Here is a 16,651-nt window from a genome sequence, read left to right on the forward strand (position 1 = left end):
TTATACTCCCTTTCTGTGAAAGTCAAATTGGAAGTACATTTGAGAAATAATATGGATGTAGAAAACTTTGCAAGTTAACTGAACTTTCTTTACATATGGTTCATACAGTTTTTCCACATACAAGAATCTCCTCCTGAGCTCTAAGCGACAGAACCTTACGTTCGAGAACGTAAAAATGTTGTAGGCAATGAAGGTATATATATATATATATATATATATATATATATATATATATATATATATATATATATATATATAATATACATTTTTCACGACAAGATTGAGATGCCCTATTTTCCATAAGAAAATTGAAATACCCTTTATCACTGCTGCGTATTGAAAGGTTGGCTAGGCTTTTGAATAATTTACGATCAATTCAAAAAAATCTTATACTCATCCTCTCCTTTAAAGACTTTCTACTTCTAGTTAGTAAATAGATACTGTGTTTTGAAAATGAAGCTTGTCCAGAAAGTTTGAAAAAGACGAAGAAACCTAGTATTTTTCCTAGTTTACATATGCTTTTACGACAAATACAAAATGTATTTTAAATTTTATGTTGTTTCTGTTTTAGTTAAAACTTTCTCATTTGTTTGGTTTATCTCTAGCAAAGATTAGACTAATCCAGCAAAGGAATTTCCAAGTAATTTCTATTAAAACATACAGAATGAACACACTATATATACATTACTATATTATTTCAAAAATAATTTTTCGTTTCGTATGTTTTTTGTGATTGGTAGTTTGTTTAAAAGTAAGGTGAATTACATTGATTCTTTGACATTTCTAAGTATTTTTCTTATTATTACATAATATATCCAATCTATATTTCTCTTGCTAACTTGGTAGGATTACGTTCTGAGCAGATTTAAACGTTGCTTAGTCTTTGGAATGTTTTAACATTCTATCCTTTTTCTTTTTCATGAATTTTTCAAATGGAGTTATGGAGTTTTATGGCAACAGTTTATTCTATCTATGTATGCTATAGATTAATATTTTTTTCCAGTCCATTTCTTGATAGTTTCCAATACCAGTAACTTCGTAATAGATATAAACTAAGACCATTCTTGTGGTTTCTTGAAGAAGCTGTCATGCTAATATGTTTTCTCAGGTGAAATGCTTGTTAACAGCTTTCGGCATTTCTAATACAGACGGCATTGAATTTCACTTTTGTTTGTTGGACAGAACGTTATTGCCAATGTGACCAATCAACAACCTTCAGTACTGCCTCTGAAGAAGTCTGCTACAGTAGAGTAATTTGTGAAATAATCTTATTACATATGGAAAACGTAAAGTTGAAAAATTAATATTTGCAAATAATGTAATTGAAGATTTCTGTAATCTAAAAACAATTGTATTTCTCTAAAATACAAATTAATTTATAAGTTTAAGGAATGTAAACTAAGGATTATGGTACTCGTGATAGTATTTACGTATATTTTTTTCAGTCTACAGCACCTTACAGAAATACCATACAAAAGTTGTAAAGACACTAGCCAGTACTGTGAGAAGTGCTAGACGAGAAAGTTAATATGACTATAGGAGAGATGTTCAAGTGTAGAGAAAAGGGTAGGAAATTAGTTTCACTTGGTTGTAAGAGAGTGATATAGTGTTTTATTTCTGGCGGTACACAAGGGTACGAATACCGGCACATTTTAAAAAGAAACGGAATATTTCATCTGCTTTCTTAAAAGAGAGTTGACGAGAAACTTCGAAAATATCAAATAGCAAATATATAGTTTTATTGAAGATTAGTATTTATTGTTTTCTTTTCCTTTTTTGCTTTCTAGAGAGAGTTGCGAATCGTTGTTTCTTCTTGGAATCAGTTAATTGTATTTAGGAGCTAGAAATATTTGGGCCTTTCTGTACGCTCGCTGGCATCTCTTAGCGCCTTCTTTGTTTCATTTCATTTCATTGTTCATTTCATTTTCGTACGGTAATATAAAGGCTCTGAACCGACCAGACTTTTTTTAAAAAAAAAAAAGACTGATCTCCCACAATGGAATAATCCCAACAAATTTGACTGTCGCTGAAGTTCGACTCAACTGAAAGCCAGTACAAAAATTCTCTTGACGCTCCACCTCTGTACTTTCTCCGCAGAGGAGCCTTTGCTCAGTTCCTATTTTAATACATCCAATTAATTGTTTTTATTTATTATTAAGAAGAGGATTACGTTAAAAAATTCCGTAGATTTTTTCGCAAAGTAAATACCACTACGAGTACCATAATCCTTAGATTACATTCTTTAAATTTGTAAATTAGTTTGTGTTTAAGATAAATACAATTGTTTTTAGATTACAGAAAACTATCTTTAATTACATTAATTTAGTAGGGATTTGTACAACATTTTCGTAGCATGATTAGTATTCTGAAGAATACTATGAGAACAATGTACTATGTGTGTTGTTATTGAAATTCAGTATTTGTTGAACTCTTGATGTCTTTTGAAAACAAACAATACCAGCTCATTTTCGCCCATTCTCAAAAAGAGAAAAAAGCAAGAAACAAATCACTAAAAAAAATATTGATTATCATTACGTTTTTTCTATTATAAAATTAAAGTGTAAGTATCATACAATTTTAAATCATCTCTATATATATGCAGTAAGAGTTTTTAGTTACAAAACTGCAGTGATATGCTAGTGAACATTATTATTATTGTTAATACTACTACTACTAATAATAATAGTAATAGTAATAATTATAATAACACCCTGAAAGGTATGCAACTTTTTAACCATTATGAACCTGAAGTCCAACGTACTTTACTTTTAGAAATAATACGCTGTATATATATATATATATATATATATATATATATATATATATATATATATATAATATTATACTTCTGAGGGATTTTAATATTGAGTTCCAAGACAACAAACTTTGTCCATATATTTCACTGTTAGTTCATGAAGACATTATATCTATGCACCATGTGTACAAACATTCAATACGGCTAATAATCTAACAAGCGTTTATATAGAGAGAAACCATTAAATGGAACGTCGTCGTGTCAGTACTTAAGTTACCTGTATCCGTCTATGTCAGCGTTTCCCAACCGGTGTGCCGTGCATGGGCCGCTGGTGTGCCGCGGGGAAATCGAAACAAATTTATTAATTCTATAGCAATCAGATTGCAAGACATAAGGGAAAATGTATATTTGTATTTCACATTACTATGAATCTACAATTTTAAGTTTCATACCGTGTACAATTTTAATGTTGAAAGAAGTATTTGTTATCATTGTTATGACCATTGTTGCTCCTTTATTGTTGCAGACTATTTCGTAACCTGAAATTTTAAAATATCATTCAATACTTTCGACAAAGCAAACATGCATACAAATTACCTACATTTGTGTCTTAAAAGTAAAAGAGATTTGCTTGTTCGTTTGTTATTTAGTGCTCTATCTTCTTAGTGAAAGGTTGGATACAGTTTTCGAAAAAGAAAGCGTAGTTTTGCAAACCTGAGTCAAATATTTCATTGAATTGTTTTCTATTTTTAAATTAGAATAAAAAGTACAGCATAATGATTAACCACGGGGAAAAACTAGTGATTGAACTTCTCCGTGAGAAAGATCATTATTCACAGAAAAAAAAATACCACGGTATTTTATATTTACAAATGATAATATCTATGAGTGTGCCGCGAGAATTCAAATTACACCCGTAGTGTGCCGCAAGTTGAAAAAGGTTGGGGAACTCTGGTCTATGTTGACAACGACAAAGATTCCACTTAAATGTTGTCCGCTCGTAAGATCTCTCCATACTCAACAGCTGTCGGTTAGATATGTCGTTTGTGATGCTACATTCATTTGGTTAAGTATCGCTCTTTGCATTTTGCTGCGTCTCTTCCAAGTATCTTGACTTGGAATACGAAATTGGAAGCTATGTTGAACAAAGGTCAAGCGACTCTAGTAAGGAAGGGAATATCATATTTTTATATTGATCATTGTTGTGTAAGATCTCAAATTCTCCAAAAATTGGAGTACTTTTGCGAGATCTCTTGTTTCAAGATATAAATAACCAGTAGATAATTGTACTGCCTTTTCAACAAGTATCACAATTTGTTGACACCATCCGACGACTCCTATAGATTTGAACAGATACGAAATATATTGGAACTAACATTAAGTGAGTGTTCGATTACCGGTGGAAGAACATCAAACGTACAGTGGTTCAGATTCCAATTTAACCTGTAGGTATTGTCCCACATACTTTCGCTGCTGATAAAGAAATAAAGAACGTAAATATGCAAATCAAGCAAATACACCACCATTGAATAGACATATTTGATCAATTGTACATAATACAATGATTTTCAGATTGCCGCTTGATTAAGGAATAATTATTATTAAAGAAGTACATATATAAAATAAACTTACACATGTTCAACACCCAATGGCAGTCCACAAATACTGTGAGTACAATCATTTAGAACTCTTCTCCTACAGTCACACCTTTATTAACAATTATTTTGCAGTAGTCATTAACTACAAATTTATCATTTTCCAGGTGGAAGAGAGTTACCTGAAGACCTTCGTCAAAAGGTATATGAGAATGGTACTTTAGTGGTGGAACGTGTCCATACCTCCACAGATGCTGGCGTTTACACTTGTACTGCATCCAATAAGCAAGGACATAGCTCCAGGCGTAGTGGAGAGGTGGTCGTAATCGGTAAACATATTTAATCTATTTTGGCAACAGACATTCAAACTGAATAGTTCTTCTAGTCTCATCTCAAAGTATTTTAACAGTTTCGTAGTGTTTTGAAGAAATCGATTGCATGTTTGAATCTACTGTAATTCTCATACATATCCATTACACTTTCCTTCCAACAATAGGTTAGTTCATTATGATTCATACTTGACAATCATTTGAATACTCTAACTGGTAGCTGGCACTGTCGTTTTGATTGTTAGACTTCATTTATTCAGTAACATTCAAATTAGCGTTTGTTCAGAAAATATTTACCAAATTGGTGTTAATGAATTAGTTTATTATGTTTTAATATTTCCTGTACACAAATGTAAATTACATTATGTTTAATTTGCAGAACTTAACCTTTATATTTGGAAATTATTGCTAAAATAGTTAAAACAAATTTGACTTAGCTGGACTATCTTTTTTTTAATTTAAATTCATATTGTACATTGTCTTTTATCAACGAAACATTCTAGAATTAACCAACGAATCATCTGTAGTAATATACACACGACTCTAACATGAGGCATGACAAGTAAAGATAAATAGAATGTATTACCTATCTTTATCTGCCCATAGCATATTTAATTTACTTAATTGTAAACACATTAAGTAAAGATTGTCATTTAATTTCACCCTATATGGATTTCATTCTCAGGAACAAGTGAGAGTATTACTGTACTTCATAAATTAACACTTTCAATATTCTGTAAATATTGGTATGTTTAAAAGAAACGATATTCAATCATCATACGCATAAGAAATACCAAAAACGTAAAAACTAACTAAAAAGGTCCACTATATAATACTATTTTTAAAACAAATAATAATAGAAATTATTATCTTCCGATTGCATCTATTTAGTCAGAAAACGTGATAATAAATAAATTATTATAAATTAATTTGTGATATGAAATAGTGAGGCAAATGTAATCAAATGAAAATAAGTTACACATATCGAAAAATACTCATATTTGTTCACGAGCGTTTGACCTCTTAATACATTCTGAATTCTTAGCCCTTTAAAAATCACTCTGAATTCAATCTCTCTATGTGAGAGGTTCGGGGAAACACAATGATGAGTCACATTTTTAAACTTTGGATTAAACTGGAAAGGAAAATTCAACATTCCTAAGTAATGCAATGCAATGGTACATACCAAACAAACTTTCCGTGCCATCTTCAGGCGCATTTTCGAAATTAAACTATCTACATACTGTTCTATGGTACCATCCGAACCCATTCTACTTAATAACTCAATTTTACCTTAAGTGGCGCTTATCACTGTCTTCTCCCGAGCTGCTCATATATGAAAAACCTACCCTTATATAAGTAGTGAGTTTTAATGTGCAATGAGTTTAATAAAATCATGAAATAACGTCAGATGAATAGCAAGATAAACTCCAAAGTAGAAACATGGAACAAATTGTTATTTGGTTACAAAGTTCAGAGCTATTGTAATTTCAACGCTGTACGAACAAACAACTATTAAACTTTCTACAAACACTAGACATATACCATTAATTGTGAACTTTAAACCAACACTAGGAGATATAATCAATATTCATATAAATGTCAGAATAACCTTTAGTCATTTTCCATGTACAAAAAATCTTTTAGATAATATTAAATTATTTATATTGAGTGTGTAATCATTTCAAAATAACAATAATTTAGATTTCAGTTGTGCCTCATAATATTATTTAGTTTCTTAATTAAGGAAAGTAGCATGTTAAAGTAATTTACAATTATTGTCGCTTTTCAGCAAACTGATGGATATGATTGTTTTCTATTATTGATCGTATAATTGAAATATGATGTGGTCAACATAAGAGACAAACACAGAAGTAATAGATTAGATGAAATACACATTTTTTCAGCCTAATCTTACTAATCTTAGTAGAAGTTACATTTCCCGAAGTAGAGATCTAATTTAATATTCTGTTCGTATAATAGAGTTGTCCACAAAAATATTTATTTGCCTAAGAATGAGGTTCTCCATAAATGCCCCTATATAATTTTTTTTTTTACAAAAACAAGACATTCCTAAGTATTTATCTGCATCCGAAGTGGATTTTACTAGATTCCGTAAAAACCTCGTTGGAGTCATTGTCAAAATACAGTTAAGGTATCCCCAGAAAGAGTTATGCTACTGACGTCTCTAAATGAGATATTTTTTTTAATAAGAGTTGTAACTAAATCGATTTCTCATGCCAAAAGATGTGTTTTCACCAAATCTGATGAAAATCGTTACAGCAGTTTTCAACTTTAAAGTTTCAATTGCGTAAGAATTCAAGACTAAGAAATTTTGACTAAGACTTAGAATTGATTAAGAAATTTTGTTTGTTGTGAAAGTTTGTTTTACTTCAGAAGCGTGAAATAAATTTGAAGCTAATTTCGGAAATTCTAAAAGCGCAGAAATTGAAAAGATAGGATAAAAAAACATAGAAACGAAAGAAAGTATTCTGTCATATTTGCATCCGCGATTTGTTTCTTATTTGTTGGCCATGTCATAAGTTATTCCTTTCAGCGGATATTTTTTATTTTACCAGTACCAGTTCATGGAAATGATGCATTGACAAATCCAATAAATTTCCCTTGTTCCAGTTCCTCCAAAAATAAGTCCATTTTATGTCGATAAAGATCTCCATCTGGGCGAGCGAACCACTATGATGTGTACAGTAACTAAAGGCGATCCTCCGCTGACCATTAGCTGGCTGAAGGACGACCAGCCCCTGCTTTCTTCTCCAGGAATATCAATCACTCATATGGATAAATTCAATAGCGTTTTGTTGATTGAGCGTTTGTCACCAGAACACAATGGGAACTATACCTGCGTCGCAAGGAATACTGCTGCTGCAGTTATGCATACTCAACAATTAATGGTTAATGGTAATGATATCAACTCTTTGATTTATTTACTGTGTTTTTTATATATTTTTCTACATTTCTTTCTCTTAAAATTTATATACTCTTCGCTCTTCCAGTTCCTCCTAAAATCGAGCCCTTTTCCTTCCAAGACGGTGTCAGTGAAGGCATGCGTACTCGCGTCGTTTGTGGTGTGAGCCAGGGAGATCTCCCATTGACAATTGACTGGCTCAAAGATGGCAGAAGGATAGACCCCATTCTGGGAGTGAATCTATCCCACCCTGAACCTTACGCTAGTCTTCTCACTATTTCTAGAGTCACGGCTTCACACACCGGCGAGTACTCGTGCATTGCGAGAAATGCTGCCTCAGAGGTGAGGTACACAGCCAAGCTACAGGTCAAAGGTAAAACCTTCAACTGGATTTCTTCTACCTCCTTGTGTTCTTTTTAACAAAAAAACAAAATAAAACGAAAGAAACATTTCTTTCTCCCTTGAAATGTTTGTAGCCAGAATCCACCATATGTGATGTACCATTTGCGTTTTTGTTTAATACTTTGGCACTTGGATATGCATCCGTCCATGATGACATTGGCGGCTTTTAAGGTTTGTTTCCTAAGGTAAACCTTGCACATAAAAAAAAGAAAGAATACTGTATTTTTTTATTAGTGGAGAAGATGCTTTATAACTGCAAGTGTACTGTTGCATGAATCATAAGTGTGTAACAAAACAAGAACCTTTTAATGTCTGTTTTAACCCATTCTTTTGACTGTTTACTTTTTTACATTATCAAGCATCCTTTTATATCGTTTTGAAAAACGAAAAGAACTTAATACAATAAGGCAGCTTTTTTAAATGTATGTTTATTTTCTATGTTTGTAAACGATAGCTTGATTGTAACATGAAAAATGTACCTTTGCTTTCGATATTTGTATTTTTCGTTTTCACTGCCACAAATGTTGATCCAAAGCTTTAGTATTTTTAAAATACATATATAGTTGTAATTTATATTTTTATATACTTGAAATAGTTAGAATGAAAGAAGTACTTTTTTTTTAGTATAAAGTTAGTCAGTTTTGTTTGCTATATTTATTTAAATAAATTGTAATAATAAATACCTCCAGTTTTAGAGTTTCTTTATAGGGTGTTTTATTCCTATTTTGAACTATTATGCACTTCTATTTAGGCTATTTCCATGCAATTAATAATTTCAATAACTATAACGTAATTTTATAATAATAAAGATTATAATGCTCAGTGCAATCATCGATGGAAGGAAATAGTATATTTCACATTTAAACTTTATAAGAAATATAGTCTTTTCTTTTGTCGTAGACTATACAAATTGTATTCTAGTTGTACTTTCAACAGAGTATGCTGTGGTCTTTCCTTGCATTGACGTTTGTGTGTATATTAGATTCATTAGAGTGTGATAAAAGCAGATTTCCAAACAGACTTATTTCTTAGGGCATTCAAAGTGATGAAGCTGAGATAAATTCTTAGTTTCTTTAATCCTTACATGCATTTTACTAAAAGACACATGAAGATTGTTCACAAATTGCTGTTCACTTTAATGAAGACCAATGGGCTTTAAAAAGAAGTGCAGGTCTATATTTATTTCAATGTTGGGTAAAAGGTCTGAAACCAATCGACATCAGAATCACCGGATTATCCACTGGGTTCACCGAGATACAGAGTTCAATTTTTACTAATACGACCGTTGTTGTTAGCTAAACTAATAAATATGTGACGTTGAACGAGATCTTTGTCCATATCTGCAATGCTTCCGAAGTGAAGCAAACGAACTTGATTCATATGATCACAAGCGCTCACCTCTAGTCATGAGGTCCCTGGTTTCGATCCCAGCTCACGCCAAGTAAACTTTGTGGTGGACAAACACCGTGTGCGTGGGTCTTCTCGGGTTCTCCCATTTCCTCTCACTTTCTTCATTCCACCATTTCATACATATTTCATCATCACCGTCTCCTTTAACTTAATTGGCATAACCGTGGGACGTACAACTTAAAGAACTCATTTCATTTCATTTTCAATTTTGTCAAGTGGTTGTCATACCTCGGTCAGGATAGTGTCAACGTAGATTTTAAGATTCAACTATCACAAATTCTATAGTCTAAGATGCTTAGTAAATATACAATGAAAATACAAAGATAAAACTAAATCTTTACAATAAAAAATATTTTTTTCTTGCAAGGAAACAAAGGTAAAACGAATTCTGAATGGTATAAAAATATTTCTCGAGAGAAGAAACAAAGAAAAAATAATTGTGTAACCAACAGAATTACAAATGTTCCTCGATGGAGAAATCAAAGATAAAATGAATTGTATAACTAAAACAACGATAGATAAAAGTGTTTCTCGAGCGAAGAAAAAGAGTTATGTAATCAATATAACGATACATAAATGTTTCTTGATGGAATGAAAAGATAACACGGTTTACGTAACTAACTCAACGAAAGAAAATATGTTTTCTAGAGAATAAACAAAGATGAAACATATTATACATCTCATATAAAGATAGACAACTATTTATCAGTGAATGAAATGGATAAGAATGTATACAGAATTAGAATAATAAGAGGAAAACTCTTTCTCCAATGAAGACCAAAGGATGAAATGAATTACGTAACTAATACAATGGTAGACGTAACTAGTACAATAATACGATGATAGATTTCTCGATGGAAGGAACAAAGATAAAACGATTTACATAACTAAGGCAATAATAGAAAAACATTCTAGCCTAAATGTATAGCATTGTCTCCTTTCGTTCGAGAGGCACAAATTTAATTCTCGGAGCTAATCAACGAAGTTCCGATTCAACATTAAAAAATGCGAGTTTGCCTTGTGTACATTGTCTTAAAAGGCTAAATTTCATTTAAAAACATATAAATAAAGTATTATAACTTCTACTGCACGCTATGTTCGTGAAGTCATGTACACTGCTTTCAGTAGTAGCAAAGAACTGAAAATTTAAGCATTATTTTTATAAACTGTACATTTTTATTTCTAAATTTCATGGGTGATATGTATCGCTAATGATCTTTTTTTAACTTAATAATGTTCGACTTGACGGTTGACAAAATAACATTCCAGTAGCGTAATGAAGCATAGATGTCTCAGAAGGAACAACATTCAGTAACTTTTGTCTCTGCGATACTCACGATTATGATGACTTTTGACTTTACTTTTACTCCTAAAATAAGTAGTACAATATTTAAACGAAGAGATACACCACCACTACGAAATATAAGTTTTTTGCAATTTAATTCAACAATACTTTTTATGACTTTGTCTGCCACAAGTACAGCTATATACAATATGTATAAAGCCAAGTTTTCTTGTCTTAAGTTTTGGTTTGATGCAATACTAAACTCGTATTACTGATTTCTACAATTGATGATGGAATGTGTAATGCTTATTTTATTTGCAAATGAATACTAAGAATTGCATAAGACGCAATGTATTGCATTGATATATAAATACATGTTTGTATAGATTGATGTATAAGATGGTTTAGAAACCCAACATACAAACCTCAATAGCAAGGATAGATCATGACTAGAGCAACCCCAAAGCATAAAAAATCATTACAACACTTTTCATATGGTTGTTACGCTGAACATGATTTTGGTTTTCTAAGAGTCCAGATAAAACTAATTATAATAGACATAATAAAGTATAATTTTAAAAAATAAAACATAAAAGCACATTGTGCAAAATAAAGTGTAAAAACATAATGTATAAAATAAAGCAGAACTCTTAGAAAATTGTTTAATAGTTAATAATTACTGTAGCTGCGAATTACATTTACTATTTTAATTTTATTTCCAGCAACAAGAAAAAATCATACATTTAATAAATGGATATTTTAAACAGTAAAAAAAATTTTTTCCTTCCTTACCTATATTGAGATTTCTAAGTTAAGAATTTAAAAGTATCATCGAAGTTCTGTGAGGAACAGGACAACAATTTACGCACATTACAGTATGTAACATATAAGTTTTGTGGTAAATTCCCAGCGTGAACCATAGCAACTCATCATCTGCTTCAAATTGAGGGAAACTTTTCCGTGCTTAACTCAATTTTGAATTCTCAGAGGTTGTCTTTAAATAATAATAATAATAATAATAATAATACAACCCTGAGACTAACTCGAATCTTGCAATAAGTCAACCTCTTCAGGGCAGGCCCGTAGGTGGGAATGGTGAGATAGGGTCAATTTCAGTTGATTTTCTACATAATAATATGTTCAAAATATATGCAGTCAAGATTGTAAAGTGAAGCCTCCCAGTGATGAAACGGATCATGGATCACGACCTTTCTCCGGGTCTGGATCTGGGTCTCGCTTCTCAGACCCGGTCTGGTCCAGACAGATTCGGTGATCCAGAAAGACCCGATGACCAAGGTAGGTCCAGTGATCCGAACAGACCCGGGATCCAATTAGATTGAGTGACTTGTAATACTAAGCCCTATTAATAATTGAACTTTCTCATAATTTGGGTTGAACTGGAATACAGTGATTCTTAGAAGTGAAGTTAAATTATAATCTGTCAGTCTGTTTCTAATAGAACTCGTTTGCAGTAACCCTGTTCTTCTAATTCGTCAGATTAGGAATCATGTCATGGGCCGAATAGAACCTTTTAGAGGGTCGCGTCTGGCTTGCGAGAACGTAGTTTGCCTATCACTGTTCTAAATGACCAATTTTAAAGTTCTTTTGATTAAAACTTGATGACCTCGTAATTCAAATATGTACCTCATCTTTCCTGTAATTCTCACGCATTTATATTTTGATATACCTTGTAGTTATATTTCAGTTCAATGCTTTGGCACATACAGATGCACAAACAAGAAAGAGAATTCTGGGTTTAGTGAGAAGAGAGATAGAGAGAGAAGAGATAATGGTGTGTTAAAATTACATTACCAATCTCTCAAATACTTTCGTGTGTGTGACGAAATTTCGTCGTCGTCTTCGGGTCTGTCCGAATCACCACACATCATGGGTCTATCTAGTCAGACCGGGTCACTCTGGTTTATGGGCCTATCCGGGCTACCAAGTCACACGGACAATGTGTCTGGTTCATTTGGTCTAGTGGTGGCTCTGTGTAGGATTGTCGCTAACGCTCTTGCCTCTGGTGGAAGCTGTTCCAGGTTCGATTCCCAGTGAAGGCAGTCGAAAAATGTAAAAGCTTTGTCAAGCCACCCATCTTGAGTTTTCCTCATCAACAACAGGCAAATGAATGGATGGTACCAACGTCATGGTCCCAGACCGCTTCCTTCCTTCCCGATTCCTTTATTTCTCCCCAATTCCGCGGATAGTGTCATTGACAAGGAACGCCATTCCTCATACGTGACGGGCTAACATGGTCATAGATGCCGAAAGCTCAGAATCTATATTCTAACCCTAATCCTGAGTCTGGTGGGTCATGGTCTGATTGCCTCTGGATCTTTCGGGTCCCAAGTTAGAAGTTCGTAACCCATTCCATCACTAGCACCAAAAAACATCTCGACCTCCATGTTTTAGTAATATCTCAGTCGTACGGGTCTGCTTTAAGGTAGTGCAGATGAAGAGATTGAGATGGACATAAAGGAGTATTGTCATTCCTAAGCAATGCTTTGGTATTATTTCAGTGTGTTCTTGTATGCCTTCATCATTTTATCAGTATAAACTTATTTTACTTTAACAAACATTTTCAATTTATAATATTTTAAAAAAATACATTTGGTTTCACTTCATTGGTATGAATGAAATTGTGATGTGCTTGTAAAATATTAATAAAGAATATTTAATAATAAGACAGAAAATAAGATATTTAGAACAATCTTTGTGTTCCAAGATTTGTTAAAAACAAATATAAAATAAAACATAAACTTGTAAAAAGATAAAGTATAAATATCAAAACAAACTATAATATGGGTTGCTCTAATCGTAACGCTAGTTTTAAACTTCTTTCAGAAAACTTCATATTTACTATTAATCTAGTAGTTTCCTTAAGTTTTGATTTTTAATGTTCGGCAGCTGTCAAGTAAGTATCACACATGCATTGAAGTGAAGGCCCAAATATTAATTTGTTTTACATCCAAATATAACATTAGTAATACATTTTAAAAAGAAAACAAATAAAAGAGTCGAAATTAATATCATAGCATGTTGTTGCATTAACCCTTTTACTGCTGCCAACTGCTATAGCAATTCTCACAAATATATAATTGCACTGCTGCTCGCGTAGTTGAATTCCATGCCACATTTTAATCAATCCACTTCTTTTATCTAGATGATATTTTACAGTTAGAAAAGAAAAAAAACAGAGAGGTTAAAATGTAACAAGAAATTCAACTAAAGCAGTATGCAGCAGTGCTGTCACATATTTAAGAAAACTGGTATAGCAGTTAAAATCAGTAAAACGGTAAATTCTAAAACATAAATAAAAAAAAAAGAAATGAAAAATTGAAATATTTGAAGGAACAAAATAGTTAACTAACTATACGAAGTAATGTCCAACATGTTCATATCAGAATTGGAATATATTTTTTTTTAATAGTAGGTGTTTCTAAGATAAAATATATATTGAAAATGTTATATATCTTTTGTAATATTTTCAGTTTCATTAATAAATCATAAAAACATGGAATATGTTTATTATATTATTGATGTAATAATTCGCCCAAAATTCAGTAATAATTTGCAATTCATTAGTAATTAATAGTACATTATTTTAAGTGCAAGTTTGGTATTATTGTGACTTGGATAACAAAACAAAACTCTTTGATTCTAACTTCAGAACCAAAGAATACACCAAAGATATTCTAAACATGACACAAACATTTTAATGTCTCACTACGTGTATGTGCATCTTTGAACCTTGAGCTTATGTTCCTTAAAAAAAAAATCTTCTTCAGAACCATGATAGAAGCTGCTGAACATTCTGTACTATTAATATAAAAAGAAATCTAAATCATGAATTTATAGTTTGCTCTTAAATGTAAATATGAGTTAAGAAAATTACAAAGTAATGTTTTAAAATAACAATATAAGTTATTGTACGAAGTGGCATGTAATCAAGTGGAAATTATTGATGTTATATATTACCAAGTTGCACGGCATATAATTATGTTAGTTATCATTTATTTCTGTTCCCCCAGTTCCCCCACGATGGATAGTGGAACCAGAAGATACTAGCGTTGCAAGAAATAAACATATCATGTTACATTGTCAAGCTGATGGTGTGCCGCCACCAACCATCATATGGAAGAAAGCAACAGGTATTTTAATTTGTTTTAGTTAATCACACTTAAATTTAATAGTTTTCCAGATATATTTAAGAAGTTAATAAAACTAATGCTCTTCCACCGGGATTCTGTGCACCAAAGGCGCGCGCGCTACCCAGTACCCAATTAAGAATTAAGATATATATATATATATATATATATATATATATATAATATTGATTAGTAAATTGTATCACTTATGATGCGAGGGTCGCTGAATTCGATCTGAAGTCATGAGAGCTTGTGGTGGACTAAATCGTGTCCGTGGGTATTTTTGGGATTCTCTCGTTTACTACCATAATATCATTCCATCAATTATTCCATAATCATTCATGTACTTTAGCTTAAAGAGCATAATCGTGGGACGTAAAACTAGATATTTTGATTCGTTCATTTCATTTATCTTTTGCTTCAGCTTTTAATTTGATCATGAAAACTAACATGATATTAGGAATTACTAGTTGATTCAAAACATTGTGAATATCTTAGTAAAATTACTTGCTTTCTTTCTTTTACAATGATTTCCTATATCAAATATTTAATATATAATTATATAAAGAGTTCAAAAATTACACGAAACATCCAAAATTTTGGAGAAGGGAATAGTACTATTAAAACTCGAATAATTCATTATTCTAAGAATTATTACGAATTCCGCTAAACGGATTGCGGTGGTTCAGTGGTAGAGCGCTCACCACAGAGAAGTGGGGTCTGTGGTTCAATCGAAGCTCGTGGCTTTGTAATGAAGAAACGCCGTGTGCGTAGGCTTTCTCAGAACTCTCCCGTTTCCCCCCACTTTCTTCATCTTAGCCTCGATGCATAATCGTGGAACGTTATACTAGATTATTTAGATAAAAATAATAATTCGAGTAACTAATAATATTTGAATAGTTTTAACAATATTAGTAGAAGAGCACGAAATTCGAAAAGTAAGAAGAGAAACATCATGTTTTAATGTATGGGAATATTGTGTATTTCCCATACCAAGAAAATTTAATGCTATGTGGAATGTAAGTGAAATACAAATAATAATTCTAAGGCAATGCTAATAGTTGTCCCAAAATTCACGCAAGACTTCAATTTTGCACCATTGTGTGGTGAGGTGTCGCCAACGAAACAAAAAGAAAAAGAAAGAAGAGCGTGACAGCTGACAGTTCCCAGTTATTCAAAATAGAGTAGCCTACTATATGAAAAGAATAATGCGTTTTCATTGTTGATCATCATCATCATCATTATAGGTATTCTGCCTTTATTGGCAGGTCACTTGCCGCAGCTGAGAAGCTTCCGTGCTCCATGGTCCTCCGCTAAACTTTTCGTCTTCGCGTATGATCTTTCTGTTTTAATATCATCCATTAATTGTAGTCTCCTTCGCCCCCTCCCTCTCTTTCCCGCCACCATACCCTCTAGGACGTTCCTCATGGTACAACCTCCTCTTAGGCAATGTCCTAACCAGTTTCTCTTCCTCTTCCTAATAATATCAAAAAGTGTTCTTTTCTCACCCACCATTTCTAACACTCTCTCATTCGCTTTCCGCTCGACCCAACTAATTCTTTCCATTCTTCTCCACACCCACATTTCGAAGGCTTCCAGTCGATTTTCGTCACCTTTACATAATGTCCACGTTTCCGACCCATACAGTACAACACTCCACACGAAGCATTTTATGAGTCTTTTTCTCAACTCTTTGTTCAAGGTCCCACAAAACAGACTTTTCTTTCTTTTAAAGGCTTCTTTCGCCATTCCTATCCATGCTTTTATTTCATGTTCGCATTTCATGTCATTACTAAGAATA

General features: G+C 32.3%; 1 protein-coding gene across 5 annotated transcripts in view; it reads left to right on the plus strand.

Annotated features, from left to right (window-relative positions):
• Window positions 1-16,651, plus strand: part of LOC145673227 (cell adhesion molecule Dscam2-like) — a 510,467-nt gene that overhangs the window by 376,874 nt on the left and 116,942 nt on the right. For 4 of the 5 annotated variants that reach the window (XR_014128733.1, XR_014128732.1, XR_014128734.1 and 1 more), the window contains exons 9-11: window positions 4,518-4,679; window positions 7,314-7,598; window positions 14,734-14,853. Coding sequence is in view for 2 of the 5 variants with exons in the window: in XM_081742719.1 (XP_081598845.1) it covers window positions 4,518-4,679; window positions 7,314-7,598; window positions 14,734-14,853 (567 nt within the window). In the remaining 3 variants the exon portion in view is untranslated. Of the gene's footprint in view, window positions 1-4,517; window positions 4,680-7,313; window positions 7,599-7,693; window positions 7,979-14,733; window positions 14,854-16,651 lie in introns of all 5 variants that reach the window. The other variant, XM_081742720.1, reaches the window with a different exon arrangement.

The sequence above is a fragment of the Thermobia domestica genome, chromosome 16 (assembly GCF_964235325.1).
Source record: "Thermobia domestica chromosome 16, izTheDome1.hap1.1, whole genome shotgun sequence".
In the NCBI taxonomy this organism is placed as follows: Eukaryota; Metazoa; Arthropoda; class Insecta; order Zygentoma; family Lepismatidae; genus Thermobia; species Thermobia domestica.